General features: G+C 34.3%; 2 protein-coding genes across 3 annotated transcripts in view; both read left to right on the top strand.

The window, feature by feature from the left end:
* slow (epidermal growth factor-like protein slowdown) overlaps positions 1-2,377 on the top strand; it is a 189,251-nt gene extending 186,874 nt beyond the window's left edge. The window contains exon 9 of the mRNA XM_074178900.1: positions 2,123-2,377. Within this exon, the coding sequence (XP_074035001.1) occupies positions 2,123-2,260 (138 nt within the window). The 3' untranslated portion in view covers positions 2,261-2,377. The remainder of the gene's footprint in view (positions 1-2,122) is intronic.
* Positions 2,378-12,116: 9,739 nt separating this feature from the next.
* On the top strand, positions 12,117-19,567 carry LOC111510884 (2,5-diketo-D-gluconic acid reductase A). 2 transcript variants are annotated; one of them, XR_012466358.1, is made up of 7 exons: positions 12,117-12,382; positions 12,439-12,519; positions 12,763-12,870; positions 12,926-13,191; positions 17,222-17,389; positions 18,744-19,208; positions 19,266-19,567. XR_012466358.1 is itself a non-coding variant. In XM_074178896.1 (6 exons), exons 1-6 carry the CDS (start codon positions 12,322-12,324, stop codon positions 18,915-18,917), a joined length of 858 nt encoding a protein of 285 aa, XP_074034997.1. In that variant the 5' UTR covers positions 12,117-12,321; the 3' UTR covers positions 18,918-19,567. The 2 variants fall into 2 exon arrangements, 1 of the variants encoding a protein (XP_074034997.1); XM_074178896.1 differs by having other exon boundaries at positions 18,744-19,567.

The raw sequence follows: 19,567 nt of genomic DNA, 5'->3' as shown, positions 1-19,567 counted from the left end.
AGAAAACTAATCGTTACAAAAATTTTCTTTTAACAAAGTTGTAAAGGTATTCGAAAGACCTTTAAAACCAGGTGCCACTCGACCTACTTTCCCTATCTAAATAAGGGTCGTCGGACGCACCCCTTCGAGGGGGTGCGTACTACAAAAAATCTGATTAGTCTGAAAGGTGTCCCCTTTCAATTAGAAATCGACGTGTCCAAGCTTTTTTTAAAAATCTTACTTTTTATATTCAAAAACGGCTCTGTTAAGTTTTCGTTGTAACACACTGTATAAATATGAATGATTTTCTCACAATGATATCTTCGTTTTTTCATTCATTTGGTAAGTGTTATTCCCTCTAGTTTTACAGTTGTTGAAAGATAGCTAAGGAAAGGTTTCAAAATTCCAACACAAACACAATAAACTGATAAAATTGACATTTCACTCTGTCCATCTAAGCAACGGAGTGATCCAAAACAGTATCATGCATAGTACACGGGATCTCCCAGTCTATTCTATTTTATTTCTTTTATAATATGCGGCTGGGGATAGGAAATTCTTTAGGTGGAGTGTGTAGGGACACAAATTAGTAGTTCCTTCTTCAAAAATTTTAAACTTCAAAATACCGTATATATACACACCGCAGGCGTTAAAACGTAACTCAGAACTCCGACTCGGTAGCGATATACCTACATGAATTCCGCCAGCCGATTTACCCAATAGATGTTAATGTGCGTAGTGTTCATGCTTTGATCACGCCTCTATCATTGTTTGGGTTACTTTGTTGGATGGACAGAGTTTAGTAAAATTAATTTTTAGCTACTGTAGCAGTGTTACTTCTGTGATATGTGATAATAAGAAACAATATTACCTCGATCAAGAAATACGGCTTACGATCCGTTCTTATGTCGTTTTCAACTATGGTGAGCCATCTAGGAGAGATCTTGAGAGTTTTCTCAGTTAGCAACGAAAAGATTCAGTTTTACTGGCCTTTGAGATGTCTGAGTTCTTCGAAAAGGTAGACTTCAATTAGAAAGTTTCGAGTAATTCCAACATAAATCCTACGACAGTGGATAATTGATTACCTCCCTTGAGATAAATCTATTTTCGATTCAGGAATACTTTGAAACATTCTTTCAAATCCGCAGAATCGCGATGTTCTTCTCGTGTCTGGCTCAAAAACAAAAAAAGAAGGAAGAGACGGTTTCATTTTGAAGTCTCAAAATGTCGAATGACATAAACGGTCATAAAAGACTGATGAATTATTCGGAAAAAACGGTATCTTACAAATAAACTTTGTGAATATGCCAAATCCATCAAAGATAGAACGACTCGTTTTACTTCCTGACATATACAGGGCCATACTATATCATAAAACGAAATGAAATGTCTTTGTTAAATCGTAAGTAAACTATTAATTATATAAAATGTTAGGCACGTCCTTTCTTATTATTGAATCTACTGGAGGTTCACTAAAAATTGAACCATTTCACAGATCTTTGAGGTAACGATTTTAAAACCGTAACAACACTCAAGATGAAGACACCTCTGTATTTTAGTCACTTTTGAAAGTGAAGCAAAATAACGAGTATTTGCTATTTTCGCAGGAACACGATAGGCTGGGTTAAAGAATGTCACTCGCGCAAAGTCTTGTGAAAAGTGCGGCCCATGAAGGTCAAAAATAACTAAAATACAGGGGAGTCTTCATCTCAAGTGTGTCACCTTGTTTAATCAGACAAACCAGGAACATAAAATGTCTTTCAAAGAAATCTGTTTGAAAATTTATTTCGTTTATTATGAAATGTTTAGGAGTTTATGACGATCAACAATACAGATTAACACAGCTGGAACTCGTAGGAATTTTCTTATATATCCGACTAAATAAATATTAGCCTTTATCTATTATAATATAGGGTGAACAATCATTCATTTGTTACAATGTTACTTCTATTTGTCACCAAACATTTTGAAGAGAATTCATGTCTAGGATTTCATTTCGAACAGAATTTAATTTCAAAAATTACGTTCTTCAATATACAGGTCTGAAACTAATGGATAAATGAATTCAAAATTGATGAGATGACAAGAATTTGTCCAATGCAAATAATTCAATTTCAACTCATTCTGATTATTTATTTTCCAGGAAAACTATAAGAGGGATATGTACGTTTTCAAAAACAAACTAAACAGAATCGAGAAAAAGGCCGAACAAGTGGATGAACTCATCATTAAATATGACCGAATTAAAAAATGTGCTTTTTATAATAAAATTTGTATGTGAGATGTTGTGACTGATAATTTAAGAATCTGTGCATATGTATATCTAAGATTACTTTAAGGAGTCAGTATTTTGTATTTTGTGAAAATGCACTGCCATTGTAATTTTTTTTACTTATTTATAATAAAAACAAACTACAAATATATGACTTATCGATTATGATAAGATTTTTCAGTTAAATAGCGTATATCTTTCTAAAGAGACTGCAAATCCCATGCTGAAATTTTAGGGGGTCATATGATAAATTTGAAAATGTATTGATATCACTGGTAAACACACAGTTTGATGCCGGAAATTTTTTTACTGTTTCTAGGTAATTTGGGTCTGCTGAATCCAAAAATGCCATCAGATTTGCTCCATCAGATCGTTTTCAGAAAATACCACAACAGATTGTAAATTACCCTATATTTCTAACATATAGGGTAATTTAACGCAGCACTACCTACATATATGTAGTGGTGCTACCCATCAAATAAACGAAACACGAATAAAAAGTAAGATATTTATTGTACAATAATATACTTACAAAAATCATCCCACATATCTGCCAAAAAAACTCAACTTTCCATGTAACCTAACCAGCATCGCAGCACAAATCTGTTATTCGGCGTCATCAAAAAACTTCCTTCTATATGATTTCCTTCCAAAGGCTTTAAAAGGACGGTTACTGCTGGAAGATTCCAGCAGTAATCCGCCATCATGTGAGTGTCCCATCTCCCCTGATACTTCTCTTCCATCGTTTTGATAACTTGGTGGAAGCGTTGCCCTTATTCCTCAGTAAGGTCACCAAGATCTAAGTGGCTGTGGAGGTAATGAATTTTAATACTCATGACAACCGTGTTTGTTAAAATTGTTGAGCATTTCTTCCACTAAATCCCGGTAATTTTCCAAATTATTGTTTCCAAGAATATTTTCCACAACTTTCACAAGAAAGAACCATGCATTACACTCAATTCCAATCATCGATTCTGTAAAATGCGAATATTTTGTAAGTTGTCGTATCTGAGGCTCATCAAATATTCCAACTTTCAATTTTTCTTTACTAAGTGCAGGGAATTTGCTGGACAAGTATTCAAAACAAGGACGATACTGATCTAGGGCCTTTACAAATTGTTACATCAGCCCTAGTTCAATATGTAACCGAGGTAATATTATTTTCTCTCGGTCGACCAATGCTTCGTTAACTACATTAGCTTCTCCTTGAACTGAAGCATCTCTAGAACACCATTTTCTTCTACTCCATCCAGTGTTGGTCCTTAGCCCTGCTATCCCAAAGACACAGGAAACAAGGATATTTTGTATAGCCATCTTGTTTTCCCAGGAGAAAGTTCACCATTTTAAAATCAACACAGATCGCCCACTGATTTTGGTCCTATCGATGTTTTTTAGCACCAGCGATATTGTTTTATATTCTTCTTTCAGTTTTGTAGAATGCCCAATTGGTATACTTCCATATTTGTTGCCATTATGTAGAAGGACACACTTTAAACTTCGTTTGGAACTGTCGATAAAAAATGACGCCAGTGATCTGGTTTATACTCCGATACACCCATTTTTTTTAAAGTCCTTTAATATTGTTACAAAAAACCATATCATCTTGCTGAGAAAAAAAAAGGCCAAAGATCTTTTTCTCTATTACGGTAGTATGTAATTTTGGTGTCTGGGTGAAGAAGTTTCTTTTCCTTTAGTCTGGAGGCAAGCAACTCGGAAGAATCCTTTGGAAGGTTCAAATCTCTAATAAGATCTCTTAACTCTTCCTGAGTAAAGCGCTCAGGACGTGTTGAATCCCCTTCAAAAGCACTGTCGTCTTCCTCAACTCTATTCGTCTCTAGTTCGTCAGATAACGTTTCGACATTATCCTCTGGTAACGTAAGTAGGCTAAGAGATATTGGAATGGGTATCTGCTCAAGCTGATGTGGAATTGGTCTAATTGCTGAATCCAGGTTAGGATATGTCCACGTATGTCGATTGTTACGATTAATGCCTTTTATATTCACAAAACAGAAATAGCAATCGTCAAAATGATTTTTTGGTTCCCTTCATACCATTGAAACGCCAAACTTTAAACATTTTCGTTGTCCTTTCGTCCAATGTCGCAAATTTTCGAAACAAGTTATGCAAGATTTATCTTGATCTCCTAAATGAACACCAAAATAGGTTTGATATGCCCTTTTTATAAAATCACAAACTGGTTTTCAACTTTCCTCAACAATGTACTCGCCACATATGTAGCAAAAACCTTCGGGTCATTCACACAACAATGGAATGCAGTCGACTTTATAGGAATGTATTAAGGCAATTTCAGAGAAAATACTATTTATTTATCGGACAATAGGTAAGAAGCAATTAGCGCTAATTACATGTTATGGACATTTCCAATAAGTACACTTTAATTAGAAGTCATTAGTACGTGTCTTAGAATTTGTAAAGTTTCTTTATAAACATATTGCAATTATAGTGATGGATTATACAGAAATCTAAGAATATTTAAGTATTTGATAAGTATGTTATATCTCGAAAACTAGAGCTGATACAAAGAAAAGGTTTGTATTTTTGGAATCAGCACAAATGAATTAACCAAAATCATTTGATTTTTTTCAGCAGCAAAACAAACGTTTTTTTTGGTAGGCTGTGATATTCACAGTCCTGAAACAGAAAATGTGTTTCAGCGTTTAAGCTGTCGCTTAACTCAAATGATTTTCAAAAGTTGCAAATACTTGTATATTCAACTTTAATCATTTGTGAATGAAATTAAATCACGCCAGCCTGCTTGAAGAAAGCGCCAAAATGAGGCAAGAAATCATCGTGTACATATAGTAGTTGTTTCGAGAGGGCTTTTTTTTTCTAGTTTGTGTCTGAAAGTTACTTCTTTGCATTATGTACACATCTTTGTAAGAAGTTTATTTTGAAATTAATTGCTTTCTTCCTTTCTTTAGGAGATTTCCACATTTGTTTGTATAAAGATGGTGAAGTAGAAAGCCAAAAGCTTTCTTTTCCGAAAATTATTCTTTCCTGAGAATATATCCCTCTCAATTTAAAGAAATTAATAATCTGAGAGATTCAATCGTAGATCTAGTTCGAATGCTCATAGATAGAAGTAACTTTTGCCATTGTATCAAAAGAAGTATGTACTAACAATTACGAGCCCCATCATGAGGGTTTTAATGAACTTCATCTGATACAGTCATCACAGCTGACGTGCAATAAATAAATCAATCTACAGAAACGTACAGGTATATCTGAAAATTGCACACGAAACAAAATTTCTGGTGATATCGAGTCTGATAAATTTACTAGTTAATACCATATAATCCGGTCAATCTAGACATTGGAAGGTATATAAATTTACAACAAGCTGCAAATGCGTGTAATTGTTCAAAACATAGTTAAAAATAAGATTTCAAAATTCCGAATGATTGCAAGGCCTGGAAAAAAATTTATTCGAGGTCAAAGGTCAAAAATCTCGAAAAAAATTGGTTTTTCTCGATTTTCAGGAAAACGGTGAGTTTTATCATAAAATAATTTCAGATGAAAATTGTAGATCATAAAATTCTCTACAAAAAATGTTTCAATACTTTTTTTTCTTAGAGCCACCGTTTCTGAGATACAACGAGTCAAAAAGTTGTAAAAATTGTAATCGTCATTATATGCACACGTTTCCACGCCACCTATGAGGTAGTGTACTAAGCGCGTTTTTTTAACGTGGTTTCCCCAGTAGGCCTATTCCACATGTCTGTTGTGATTCAGTCAAATTGAACACTTGCATAATGAAATATATTAGGAAGGGTTGGAAATTATAAAAGCGATTGAAATTAAAAATATGTAAAAATTTATTCATCTGAGTCATAACCTTCAAATACTTCTTCTTGTCTTTCTTCTTCTTGGTCTTCTTCTTCTTAATCTTCTTCTTCTTCTTGATGTTCATCCTGTGTGTAGGTAAACTTCGTCAAGAGTGACTATTGGTGATTCAGCATTAGAACATGACTGGCCTTGACAATGTGTACATGCCAGAGAACACAACAGTCCAACTTTTCAACAACCACATTTAGCGCTGCATCCCTTTTTACAGTTGCAAAAATTGTGTTCAGCAGTTTTTCCAGCGCAGGTGGGAGTAAAGTCTGAATAGGTTCTAATGCATTGTCGACCAACTTTCAACCCCAGTCTTTTGGGTCTAGCTGATAACCAAGCTACACTTGAACTTGGTAATATACCCGGAAAAGATGTTGATGAGCAGCAACTGAGGTTGGAGGAAGACAAGCTGATTGCACCTGTTTCTTATTTTTAGTGTTTTTACGAAACATACATATCAATACTTATCTAAGCAGGTGGTTTTTTTCGGAGATTTGTACATAGAAAGAAGAAACTGAATCCCGTTGGTGATAATTTCTTGTTGACTCAAAATACTTTTTTTGAAAACTTCAACACATTGAACTAAATCTTTCAAAGATTGTTGCTTTACCCCTCCTGTAAAATGCAGACGTCGTATCACACCCAGTTATTGCGTGTAAAAATATTATATGATTTTGACTCTTTGCAAAAGTAGATACACTTTTTGACGAATATATTTCGGTTTGACTTTGAGCTTTTCCTGGCTTTAGAGAGAAAATAGTTGAAAGTATTTGTCAAACTAAATTGCTCTATAGCTATAATCAGTTACACTAGCGTACAAATTAAAAGACTGGATTTCATTCTACCTGATATTCTTATATTTATATTTACCAATTGAAAAATATTTTTACTTGAAATACAACTTCAGAGATGTATATACGTGGCATACTTATGCATATAATGACGAATACAACTTTTACATCTTTTTGACTCGTCGTATCTCAAAAACGGTGGCTCTAAGAAAAAAAAGTATTAATACATTTTTGTAGAGAATTTCATGATCTACAATTTTTATCTGAGATTATTTTATGATAAAACTCACCGTTTTCCTAAAAATCGCGAAAAACCAATTTCTTTCGAGATTTTTTACCTTTGACCTCGAGTAATTTTTTTTCCAGGCATCACAATCATTCGGAATTTCAAATTCTTATATTTATCTATGTTTTGAACAATGACACGCATTTGCAACTTGTTGTAAATTTATGTACCTTCACTCTTATTTTTTAGTCTAATTTGACAGGACTAATATAAAACCTCCCACATAAAAATACTGATAAGAACTGGTATGAGGTGCACGCCGCCCAAAGAAACTGCCGACGTTCGGTAACCATTTAGTGTTTACGCCATTCGAATTGACTTTCTATATACTATACGAAGCAGATGAAAATGGGAATTTCACAGAGGCAAGACGACTTTGGATGTATCAAGCTCTTCCATGGCAAGACTCAAACAGTCTTTGAAACGAAAGTCACCAGGTCATCTATTTGATGTTGTGAAATCAAACTCTTGAGGTAGGTTACTTTCTTATCAAGTTGTTGCGGATAATGAACTACAAACCTCCTTATTGGCCAGAAGGTGTTCTTGTTGAACGTTTCAAATTTTGGAGATATGTTCTAATCTCGGATAGTTGTGGACAGCGACCGTCTTGACGAAATGAAAGACAATTCTCTCAAAGTTATTCACAAACATTTTCAATCAATCAGTAATAAAACCAATCAAATTGAAATATTATTACATATAGAAAGCCCACATATTCTTTCTGTCTCTGAATCATGGTGTTTGAAACTAAATTTAAATAAAATTCATTAACCTGATTATATATCAGCAGCACATTTCATCCGACAAAGTCAATTCATGGTGGCGTGTCGAAATTATGAATTCAAAACAGTGTATAATTACAAGATATCGACCTCCAAATAGATCCTTAGAAATATTCATCTAGATATTCTCATTCTACTCTTACTTTTCCCAACGACGAAAAGGTCATGGACTTTCAATCTTAGGGTGTCTACACAGCAGAATTGTCTCTATCTAAAGCCTGTAAAGTCATCAGAAGTTCAGCTTCCCTTCTCTTCTTAGTACGCGATCATGTGAGACCAGTTATTGTAGCGTTTCTCTTTGAGGCAGCTGCCTAAGCGGCTGATGACCTTGGTTTAGTTTTCGACTCTGTCACCGAGTTGGAACTCGTTTAGCAAAGGCTCACATAAAAGCCGGAGAGAATACTTCACTCCTGCGTCCTGCGACAACAAAGGGTAAGCCGACCTTTTTCAACATCATTGAAGACCATGGCTTATCAAAGCACCTGAACTTTGATTTCCTCAGATCTAGTGGGAAACTAGGATTGTATCATGACCTGCTAGAATAGTGTCTCAAACAACTTAGTCTACCGTAGACGTGTGATAGGCATAAAAATTCCTGAGACCAAGTGCAGGGCTTGCCGTGAGGCGCCTTTATTCAAGAACAAAACACAAGCACTACTGGAAAATCCTTGAGGCACTCTAAGAGTGGTGCTTGTGCGAAAGTAGCGACGATTCACATTGGATTTGAATCGCAGGATATTAAATCCATTTGGAAAAACATGTCCAGGAAGTTTATTCCACATAAACGCAGTTCTCCAAATGAAAGAGTTCTCAAACAGTGAAGTTCGAAGGGTACTGAATTAAACCTCAAAACGATAAGCACCCACAGTCCGTCGCGTATTTTTGATATGTACCTTCGAAAGTATATATGGAAGAGAGAATGGTGTTCCAGACTATCAAGGTTGCAAGTGATGTTCGCGTCACCAATCTGGATGGAATCCAGCAGCTTAAGAGTATGCTCAGCGGAACTCCATACATGAGAACAACACTCCAAAGAAGGTCTGATCTGAGCTTTAAAAGCATCAAAAATTGCTAAGGTGTGTATAGTTTTCTGGTTCGGAACATTGTTCCAAATTGAACGGAACTGGCTAATACTTGATATAAATCCATATTAAAACTCATTAATACACTTTTTCTATGATTTTCACTATAAAGGGTTTTACCGCTACACGTATTTCGCTATAAAATAGCGTTCTCAAGCGCAGCGCCGTATTAAGGCATGGGCCACCTGGGCCCGGGCCCAGGGCCCCGAGGTCCTGAGGGGCCCCCAAAAGTTCGTGTGAATGACAAAATGTTTCTCAGAAAAACATCATTGAAATTTTTGAAATTATAATTTATTGAAATTAAATTAAAATTATTGAAATTCTAACAAAAGTTATAATTTCTTCCGAAATTTTCTTGGGGGCCCCTGAAAAAAATAAACCAATTTAAAACCAACACATTAATCTCAATACTTTTTCTAATAATTACAGTGATTAGGTAATCGCAAAATTTTTTATGAATTGGCGTAAGTATTAAACCAAGCTACATGTTAAAAGTAACATAAACGGATGTTTTTAACAGGATTTAAATGACGAAAAGTCACGACCCCCCTAGACCTCCCCTCTCTAGGGGGTGGTAATATTAACTGCACCTTTTTGAAAATGAATGTATTTGGGGAGCTATTGCATAACGTTTTAAAAGGATCTCCAGATTAAAATATCCGACCCGATTCTAACGCGGAAGGAAAAAACGATTTGGAATCGGGTTGGAATCGAGTCGGCCCGCTTTTGGTATATCCAGTATATCGACTGAAATTTCTTGAAAAAATACTAATTTATATTTTTTTAACGTATTTCTGTCAAACGACGTCCACGAAAAAGAACTGCTGATGGAATGTGAACACTTTAAGCATTATTTGATGCAGGAAAAAATGTTTGGTGATCACATACCTATCTATGATATGTACAAACTTTTAAAGAGTAACAATCTTGCTGCCACGTTTCCTAATGTAGAGATCGCGTTAAGAATTTTCTTGTGCTTATTGATCACCAACGCCAGTGGTGAACGATCATTCTCCAAACTTAAATTGACCAAAAACGAACTGAGGAATAGCATGAGCCAGGAGAAACTCAAATGGTTGTCGCTTATGAGTATAGAGAACGATGTCCTTAGAGATTTAGATTTCAAAGATGTAATCGAGGAGTTCGCCATTCGAAAGGCCCAAAAAAAACCTGTGTAATAAATAAAATGTTGTAAAAAATATTTGTAACACGTGTTGTTGTAAAAAACATTTTTTATGGGGAGGAGGGAGGGGCCCCTAACGGTGACTGGCTCAGGGCCCCGGAAAACCTAAAAACGGCACTGCTCAAGCGTAAAATACTTATATATCTTACGCTTGAGAAAGCGTATAGTGAAAATCATAAAATAACCTGTATTAATGAGTTTTTCATAGATATAAAAGTTATTCTTCGTACCCACCACGTACCGTTGATCGCAATCAAAACATTACATTTTCGGTACCTATTTTCGTCATGTTTGAGATGACTAATAAGTAATGACTAATGCCAAACCGTGCTTTGGACAACAACAACATATAAAAAGAAAAAAATTAAGTGTGTTAAGTTTTGAAATACTCTGTATCAGATATTATTATGCTGTTATATGAAATTTATATCAAGTTTGGGTTTTTTGTTATTTCACATGGAGATAAGTTTTTGATAACAAGTTAAGTGTCAAGCGAAAATAAAAGTTTCTTGAAAAAAGTTAAAAATATCATTTTTTCCCAATTTCTCCATCAGAAAAAAAGCTAAACATTGTGCTGGCCTTTCGATCGGATAACTGACTACGTATTTACAGGTAAAACTAAACAAAGTGACTTTCGAAACTTGTCATAGAACAGAACCACAGAATACTAAGCAGAACGAGATCAGTCATTGTAGAAAAGGAAAACCCACTCCGGAGAACCGTCACTAATCGTTTAGTTGATAGTCTATATCTATATACAAAAGTTCAGTCATTTTTCGAATAGGTTATATTTCAGTTTTCCGTCATTACTACTTGATGAAGACGATAATAATTGATAAGTTAATATTCATATTTTGTATTTACGCTCCATCGTCCTAGCAAGCACCAAAGCCGCATTACCTCAAAAAGAGGTCATGCTGAAAAATATGCATTGAGTGCAATTCTAATTGAATTAGTGACCCAATGAAACATATAAACAGACACTCATTTTACCAATGCAACATAAAATGTGCACTCGCCTGACATCGGTTTCATCAATGGAAAACGTTGTGATATCAGTGTTGCCCTTGCAGTACTGTTGTACTAAATTCAGGACATTTGGGACCTTAAAATATTTTTAGTACGCCGATTATCAGATCATTCTAACTAGATATATAGATTTTCATCTTTTGATTTGCATGACATACATATGTGTTATTTTCGATATAAAGCCATCTGTACATGGTCCTCTTCATAAAACAAAACTGATTGCTAACACATTTCCATGCCATGTCAATTGTCACTTTGTCTTTGGTTTCCACTCTTATCATATGTCATCCAATTATTTATTTTTATTGTTGAAACGGGATTTAAAATTAAAAAACTGTAATGAAATGTTTTTTACCACTTTTATTTGTAACTAACGTTACTGCAGTTTCGTCCTATACGGACATTTTCAAACTTATACAATAAAGTTCATTGTATAAGTTTGAAAACTTGCCCATACCCTTGCTATAGTTACAATTTTTTTAAATAAATTGATGGATGTAGCCGTTACTACGTGGTAGGAAATCATAATGAAGAAAAGAGAAATGAAGCTTTCTATGTTTTTTACCACTTTTATTTGTGACTAACGTTACTGCAGTTTTGTCCTATACGGACATTTTCAAACTAATACAATAAAGTTTACTGTAGAAGTTTGAAAACTTATACAATACAATAAACTTATACAATAAAGATTATTGTATTGTATTGTACAATGAAAATGTCATTATAGGACAAAACTGCAGTAACGTTAGTTACAAATGAAAGAGGTAAAAGAAAGTGTCATTTCTCTTTTCTTCATTATGATTTCCTACCACGTAGTAACGGCTACATCCATCAATTTATTAAAAAAAACTGTAACTATAGCAAGGGTATGGGTGGATGTATGCTAAATGTATCCTTTGATACTTTTTTATTGGATTTAATACTTTTGTCATTCACCTTCTCTAACTTTTTTCAAAGGGTTGCGGCAACACTGGTGATCAGTAATCATATGATTTTTGGAAAATAATCTAACCTGGTACCTGGTATCCCAAAAAATTCAAAAATATATTCCACATTTTGAAAATGTCAATAAAAAATAAAAAAATAAAATTACCTAGTGGCGACTATATGCCACTAGTTGGATGTGAGTATTGCATTTCAGTATATTAGTTCTACTATGTAAAAATACTTTCCTTTAAGTTGGAACTTGGCTTGTTAAAGGAAGAGAAAGTACTTTGAAGACTCTTGATATGGCATTGGAAGCTGGATATCGTCTATTTGGTAAGGCGTTGATCACACCTATGAAGTATTTTCACAGACATTTATCTGGACAGGTTTGATAAGCTCTAAAAGAGGATTAACTATATATCTGTTGTTCTGTACTAATTCAATGATACACCATATTTATCTCGATAGCTTCATATAGACGATCGAAACAATATGTGTCTTTCCTCAAAAGTACCAATTAAACTATGTCGAAAAGGGCAAAGCTATCAACAAAAAAATAGTCATCGATTGTTTTAGATACTGCTGCAATGTACAATAATGAAGGGGATATTGGAGATGCATTGAAGGAACTTTTACCAAGACATAATTTATCTCGAAAGGATATTTTCATCACAACCAAACTATGTAAGTGTGCCTTTCCTGAATAACGATTCAATGTAACTCAAAAACTCTGCCCTAGACCCTGAGGATCATGGCAAGGCTGATAAGGCAATAGAATCATCTTTGAAAAAACTGGACTGTGACTACATTGATCTCTATTTGATACATTGGCCAGGCACTTATGGAAAATCTGAACATGCAAAAATGCGAAGCAAGAGTTGGGAACAAATGGTTGAATGTGTGAAGAAAGGTTTTGTGAGAAATATTGGAGTTTCGAATTATACAGTTCGCCATTTGAAAGAACTTCTAAACAATGATTTTGGCATCAGGCCAGCTGTTAATCAGGTGAAACTAAAAGATTTCAGTATCATGAAAGTTTACTATCTATATATTTACAGCACCGATCAGCTCAATTTACTTTCCAAATATTAACACGAAAGTTATTAATGAGTGAGAGTTCAAAACAGATTTTTCTGTTAACCAGTTGTCTCTATAAGATTGATAACCATCAAATCAAATATACTTTGTCAGAAGAAAAATACATCTTATAGACAAAATCTTAGATATTGTTGATAATATTTTTTCTGGAGAAAATCCGTTCAGAACATACTAATAAATGAGTACAAATTGAAAAATATGAATACAATAGCAAACATAAAAATATAAATATTCTGAGCGAATAAATATTAGTTTGTAAGTGTATCCAAGAGTCGAAAGTATCATCAAAATAGTCCTGAACTGTAGAATAGACCCATCAACCCATCAGCATTTTTACCTCTTTTCTGAATCTGTTGTACACATTCCTTCAATTTGAACTAGCAGATGATTGAATAGTTTGATATCATTGAAAATAATTGAATCCCCAACAAAGGAACTCGTGGGAATAGGCAGTTCTATATTGATATTGTGATTGCAGGTATTATAAGAAGTATGGATCACACAAATGATTTTTGGGAAAGAAAGTTTTTGGCTTTCTACTACTCCATCTTGATACAAAAAAAGGGGATGAGGGAATCTTCCAAAGAAAGGAAGGAAGTAATCAATTTGAAAATAAGTAACTCTATACATGGATGTGTAGATCATGCAAAGAAGTAACTTTCAGACACAAACTGAAAGAAAGTCCTCCTGAAACAGCTACTTTCATATAAACATTGAATTACACGAAAGAAAAAAATTCTTGCATGATCTACACATCCATGTATAGAGTTACTTATTTTCAAATTGATTACTTCCTTCCAAAAACACTTTATTGTGAGATTTTCACTAAATTGTTTTACGCCAGATGCCAGATGAAGCCATTGTATGGCGAAACACGTGTTGCGTTTTTGTAAAACAATTTAGTGAAAATCTCACAATAAAGTGTTTTTGGAATACGTTAGTTATGGATTTTCATCAAGTATCGGCCGATTCCATCATATACTTCCTTCCTTTCTTTGGAAGATTCCCTCATCCCCTTTATTTTGTGTCAAGATGGAGTAGTAGAAAGCCGAAAACTTTCTTTCCCAAAAATTAATCGCTCCTAAAAATATAAACCCTTAAATTCAAACACAAATGATGTTTCTTCATTAAATAAAAAGTTTCCAAAATGTATGAGGAGGCTGCTGTTAAGATACCATGAGCTTTGAAAAGAGGTTTGCATGTAACCTGGAAAGCAGCTTTGCACATGTACTTGATTGACAACCCTTTTTGAAGAACAAAAATCATTTGAAATAAATCTCTGGAACAGACTCTTTCTATGAGAGCAAAATAGGCTGTTCTTGAATGAGCGTAGCCTAGTTCAATAGAGATGACTCTCAGCGCATAGCAGCCTAGGCAAGCTTCTTGCTTAAGTTTATTGTATGGTCCTTGAACTTCAATTCATCATCTATATTTAGCTCAAGAAATTTATAAGTATGTATTCTTTCTGAGATTTCCAAGGTAGATCTCAAGAAAGGTGCCGCAAAAAGTAAGAATTCTGGTTTTATTGATTTGGAAGGATAACTTATTACGAAAAGGGATATGAAAATTTCTATGTTTCTTACCACTTTTAATTGTAACTAACGTTACTGCAGTTTCGTCCTATATGGACATTCTCAAACTAATACAATATACTAACAATGATTTATTACGAATTTCACTAGTTCGGACTTCCATTGTCTATTATATAAAATGATTTGAAATCCCTGAAACAACTAAAAAAGAAGAATTGAAAATGAATAGCTGAAAATAATAATTATATTAACCAAAATAAACCTGAAATGAAATAATAGTGAAATAAAATACGAGTAAAAATAGAACACTTGAATAAATTAAAATAAAGAAATGAAAAAAGAAAATAAAAATAAAAAGTGGAGAGATTCCAAGTCACGTTAGTTCACGACGTTTCGATTGTTAGTATCTACAATCGTCTTCGGGTGATGACTGGACTGATTCCTCCGAGAGATGACTATTTATAGGTCGTTTGAGTACTTTCACTTATTCCCGCTTTCTATTTTCCGCTTCACTGGTTCCGTGGGAGATAACCGTTTTGGCAGAAGTTGGCCATTTTTCGCTTGATGATGGGTTTCCATATGTTGCGTATTTCTACGCTGTCTTGGCTGAATACGTTGTTGGACAACATGTATGCGGCTTCCTTGAATTTTCTCCTAAACCAATGTTCCTCTCTGTGCAAGATCTCAGCTTGGGACCGCTCGATGTTGTGTTGATGGGTCCAAACATGGTCTGCTATTCCTGATTTGCTGGTTTCCCCTCGCTGTGTGTGTTTCTTGTGCTCGGCAATGCGAACATTCAATGGCCTTTTAGTTTCAGCAATATAGGATTCTCCACACTCACAGGGTATCCGGTAAATGCAATTCTTGGAATCGCAGTCCGCGTTTGGTGGCCTGGTTTTCGTGAGGATGCTACGGATAGTGTTACCGGATCTGAAGCAGGTTCTGATGTTGTACTTGGAACCAATTCTTCTTATCCTCTCCGATAATCCTCTGATGTAGGGAAGTGCAAGCACTGGTTGTGACGGCTTCTCTTCCTTGCGAGGCTCCTGCTGTCTTCTAGCCAAATCATTTTATATAATAGACAATGGAAGTCCGAACTAGTGAAATTCATCATGAAACATTGTCAATCACCTTCAAACAAATGATTCATTACATTCGCCAATATATACCATTCAGGTTCTTGATTGAGTACCTGAATTTACAGTTCACAATGCGGATGTGCCAATTCAAAAACCGTAGAGTAAATTAAATCGATTTGATCGTTTAACAGATTGCACCCGCAATGTTTATGCTTGTAAATTTCCAAGGATTTTAAATAATTGAGTTTGCAACCCTTCCTTGCATAGTGCAGAATTTCCGTATCGTTTAGATTCGGAAACTTGTGGTTGCATGCCAAGGAATGGTTTGAAAACGTCGGAAAAAATGATTCGACGTTTTCAAACCATTCCTTGGCAACCTGTTAAACGATCAAATCGATTTCATTTACTCTCCGGTTTTTAAATTGGCACATCCGCATTGTGAACTGTAAATTCAGGTACTCAATCAAGTACCTGAATGGTATATATTGGCGAATGTAATGAATCATTGTTAGTTTATTGTATTAGTTTGAGAATGTCCATATAGGACGAAACTGCAGTAACTTCAGTTACAATTAAAAGTGGTAAAAAACATATAAACTTTCATATCTCTTTTCATTATGATCTCCTACCACGTAGTAACGGCAACATCCATCAATTTATAACTTATTACAGTCACACCATTCTTTCATTTTTCTGATGTCTTCAGAGATGATCTCATACAGAACGGCATTATCCTTATTGTGCCATAATAAGGTAGTGTCATCACTCCACATTTGATGGACTGTTCAGAAGCACACTCAGTTGTTTTTACTGTTTGTTTGTGGCTCGATAAATATGATTGGAACTACTGAAGGATGATGCCTCTGAAGCCATACTTCTGTAGCTTATACGGAAGTATCTTGTGGTTGACACAGTCTAATGCCTTCGGTAGGTCACCGAAAGTTGCAGCAAGTGATTATTTACCATTAAATAGGGAATATACCATTATTAGTAGATAGTAGATAAGGGTACCATCATTGGTACCCTTATCTGAATTGGTGAGAAGTAAGAATGTTTTTGTTATTACAAACATCAGTAGGGCTACCCTTATGAAGAGGTATTATAAGAGAAGTCATCAGGAATGACGGAAACTCGCCAGATTGATAAGATGTGATGAAACAACCATAGTTGAATAAAATAGAGTTTCAAATATTTTAATAGGAATGCCATCTACACCTTTGCAATTCTTGTTTTTGATGTCCTTGGGTTTTCTCCATCTTGGATAATGGCTATCTAGCATTTTTTTTATAATATTGTTTTCTTCTAATATCGTGAATACTTTTTCAGGTTGAATGGCATCCTTTCTGTCATCAAAAAGACTTATACGATTTCTGCCAAAAAGAAGGAATCTTATTACAAGCATATCAATCACTTGGTGGCGCTGGTAATCGAGACCTACTAGAGAATGAAAATATTAAAAATATTGCCAAGAAATTGGGAAAAACTCCAGCTCAGGTATGTCTTATAATAATTATTCTGTAATTATTTAATACTATCATGAACCCAAAAATACCTCTCTTTTTTCATTCAACGCTGATGCCTATTATGGCATGCATCTTTTAAATACGATGGAAGGTGATTAAACATTTCCAACCCATCATAAATGAAAGAGTCTGTTATAAGAGAATATTTTAGAATGGGCAAATTAAAGTTGTTTTTAGCGAGTGACGTTTGCGTTAGTTGAAAACTGATTTTGATGTTTAACAATAATAAAAATTGATATTACAATGAGGATTTTCTCTTCCTTAAACAGTGGCCTGCAAGAATCTCGTGGCTTTGGTTTACACAGAAAACTTACAGCTCTTTTCTGTATAACTAAAATTAATTGCAGTGTTGTCACAGTACATGCACCCCAGAAAGAGATTCCATATCGTAGGTGAGATTCTATGAGAGAGTGATAAGTAACTTTGGCAGCAGCCAATCCTTACTCACAAGATATCAGCCTCACAGTGTAAGACCCAGAGAATGACTTTGATTTGAGACCTCTGATATGGTCCTCAAATTTCAAATGTAGTTGATAGTTCATTCTCAACAAAAATGTTGTCAACTTATATATTGCTAATGGAACATTTAAAGCAAATTACGTTCGTTTTTGATATAATAAAACTGAGAAGACTTAATTCTAGCCGATTGAATATTCAACAATATCAGGCTTAGTGAATAAGGTAGATTTGATTTATTCTTATAAATGCAGTGATCTTTCAATTGATCACAGTCGAAAAAATAAATTTTCATAAAGCTGCAGAGATGCTCAGTAAGACATTTATGTAGGTGATATTAATGCCGGTTGCAAAACAGTTCAGGAGGCAAAATGTCTACAGTCTGAACTCTTTGCCTAACTTAAATGGGCTATGTTGGAACTGAGGAAAAAGGCCAGTAATGATGTGAATCTTCAACAGTCTTTTTTGTAATTCGATTAAAACAAGTCAATTAATTGATATGATTGTGCTCAACTGGAACCTATCAATAAGTTTTCATATCAAGTTCAGCCTTTGGATGGAAGTTATTTCGAAAGAATAATTTTATCAAAAGTGACTTGTATGTTTGATCCATTGGGACTTTTAGCTACTATCTCGTGTAAAGACACCCAACGAAACCATCGTATAGCGAAACATGTGTTGGGTTTTTGTACAACTGTTCAGTGAAAATCTCACGATACAGTGTTTCTTGAAATTTTCATCTGTTTTGTTTTATCACATCTCTCAATTATTCATGAATTTTGAGGTTATTTATACCTGAGATAACACTGCCATAGACTAATTCTAAATGTTATCAAATATTTTTAAACCATGTGTTTCTATTTTGTCAGGTACTTTTGCGTTGGGCAGTGCAGCAAAACGTTGCAATTATTCCAAAATCAAAGACCAAAGAGTACATTTTTAGCAACTGTGAACTCGACTTCACCATTCCAGAAGAGGACATGAAAACTCTATTCAGCTTCAAACAAACCAAGTACGATTGGGACCCCAATACCATTCCTTAGAATAATTCCAAAAATAATCTGTGTCTCTGATTTAAATAAATCGGAACTCAATTTTTAGGTTTATTGAAATAATTTTATTGAAATGTTAAATAATGTATTTTATGAAAGAAAAAGTGTTTTTATGTGATACAAATTATTGGTTAAATGTTACATTCGATATGAAACCATAAATCTAAGAGCAGAGAAATTGATATAATATTTTGGAATAAGTAAAAACAATGTAGTGGAATTACATCAAGAAATTGTGTATGATGAAAAACAAGCTGGTAGACCACTTACAGATGTTTTCAGGTATAAAAACTAATCGTTTACACTCAATAAATACACATTTATACGTACATACAACAGTTTTCAGACAGATGAAAGCACGTGTTAAAAACATTCATGACGTCACAAGGCTTTACGAGTCTGCATCGGATGTTGCGTATTCTTAGTTTATGTGCAGTGTGAACATTTCTGAGTTGTATTTCCATCAGTATGGCAATATTGGTTTTTCATATGGTTTTTAATTTTCAATTATATTGAGAAGTGTCGTTATTAGGCTCATTTACAATTGCGTTTTGATTTTTAGTTATTAATTGTTATAACATGTTTTGAATTGCATTTCTGTTTTGAGTTATTGGATACTAAATAAAATTTATGTTGTGAAA

This window comes from Leptinotarsa decemlineata, unplaced genomic scaffold (genome assembly GCF_025532065.1).
Source record: "Leptinotarsa decemlineata unplaced genomic scaffold, Ldec_3_MD MMD2_tig00004307_RagTag_RagTag, whole genome shotgun sequence".
NCBI lineage: Eukaryota > Metazoa > Arthropoda > Insecta > Coleoptera > Chrysomelidae > Leptinotarsa > Leptinotarsa decemlineata.
This window is presented reverse-complemented; position numbering and strand designations above follow the sequence as displayed.

What these genes read in the sequence shown, in the direction of transcription:
- LOC111510884 (XM_074178896.1), top strand. Translation starts at nt 12,322, where the DNA reads ATGTCAATAAAAAATAAAAAAATAAAATTACCTAGTGGCGACTATATG. An exon ending in TCAGGCCAGCTGTTAATCAG is followed by an intron (nt 13,192 to 17,221) that starts GTGAAACTAAAA and finishes ATACTTTTTCAG; the next exon opens with GTTGAATGGCATCCTTTCTG. An exon ending in TGGGAAAAACTCCAGCTCAG is followed by an intron (nt 17,390 to 18,743) that starts GTATGTCTTATA and finishes CTATTTTGTCAG; the next exon opens with GTACTTTTGCGTTGGGCAGT.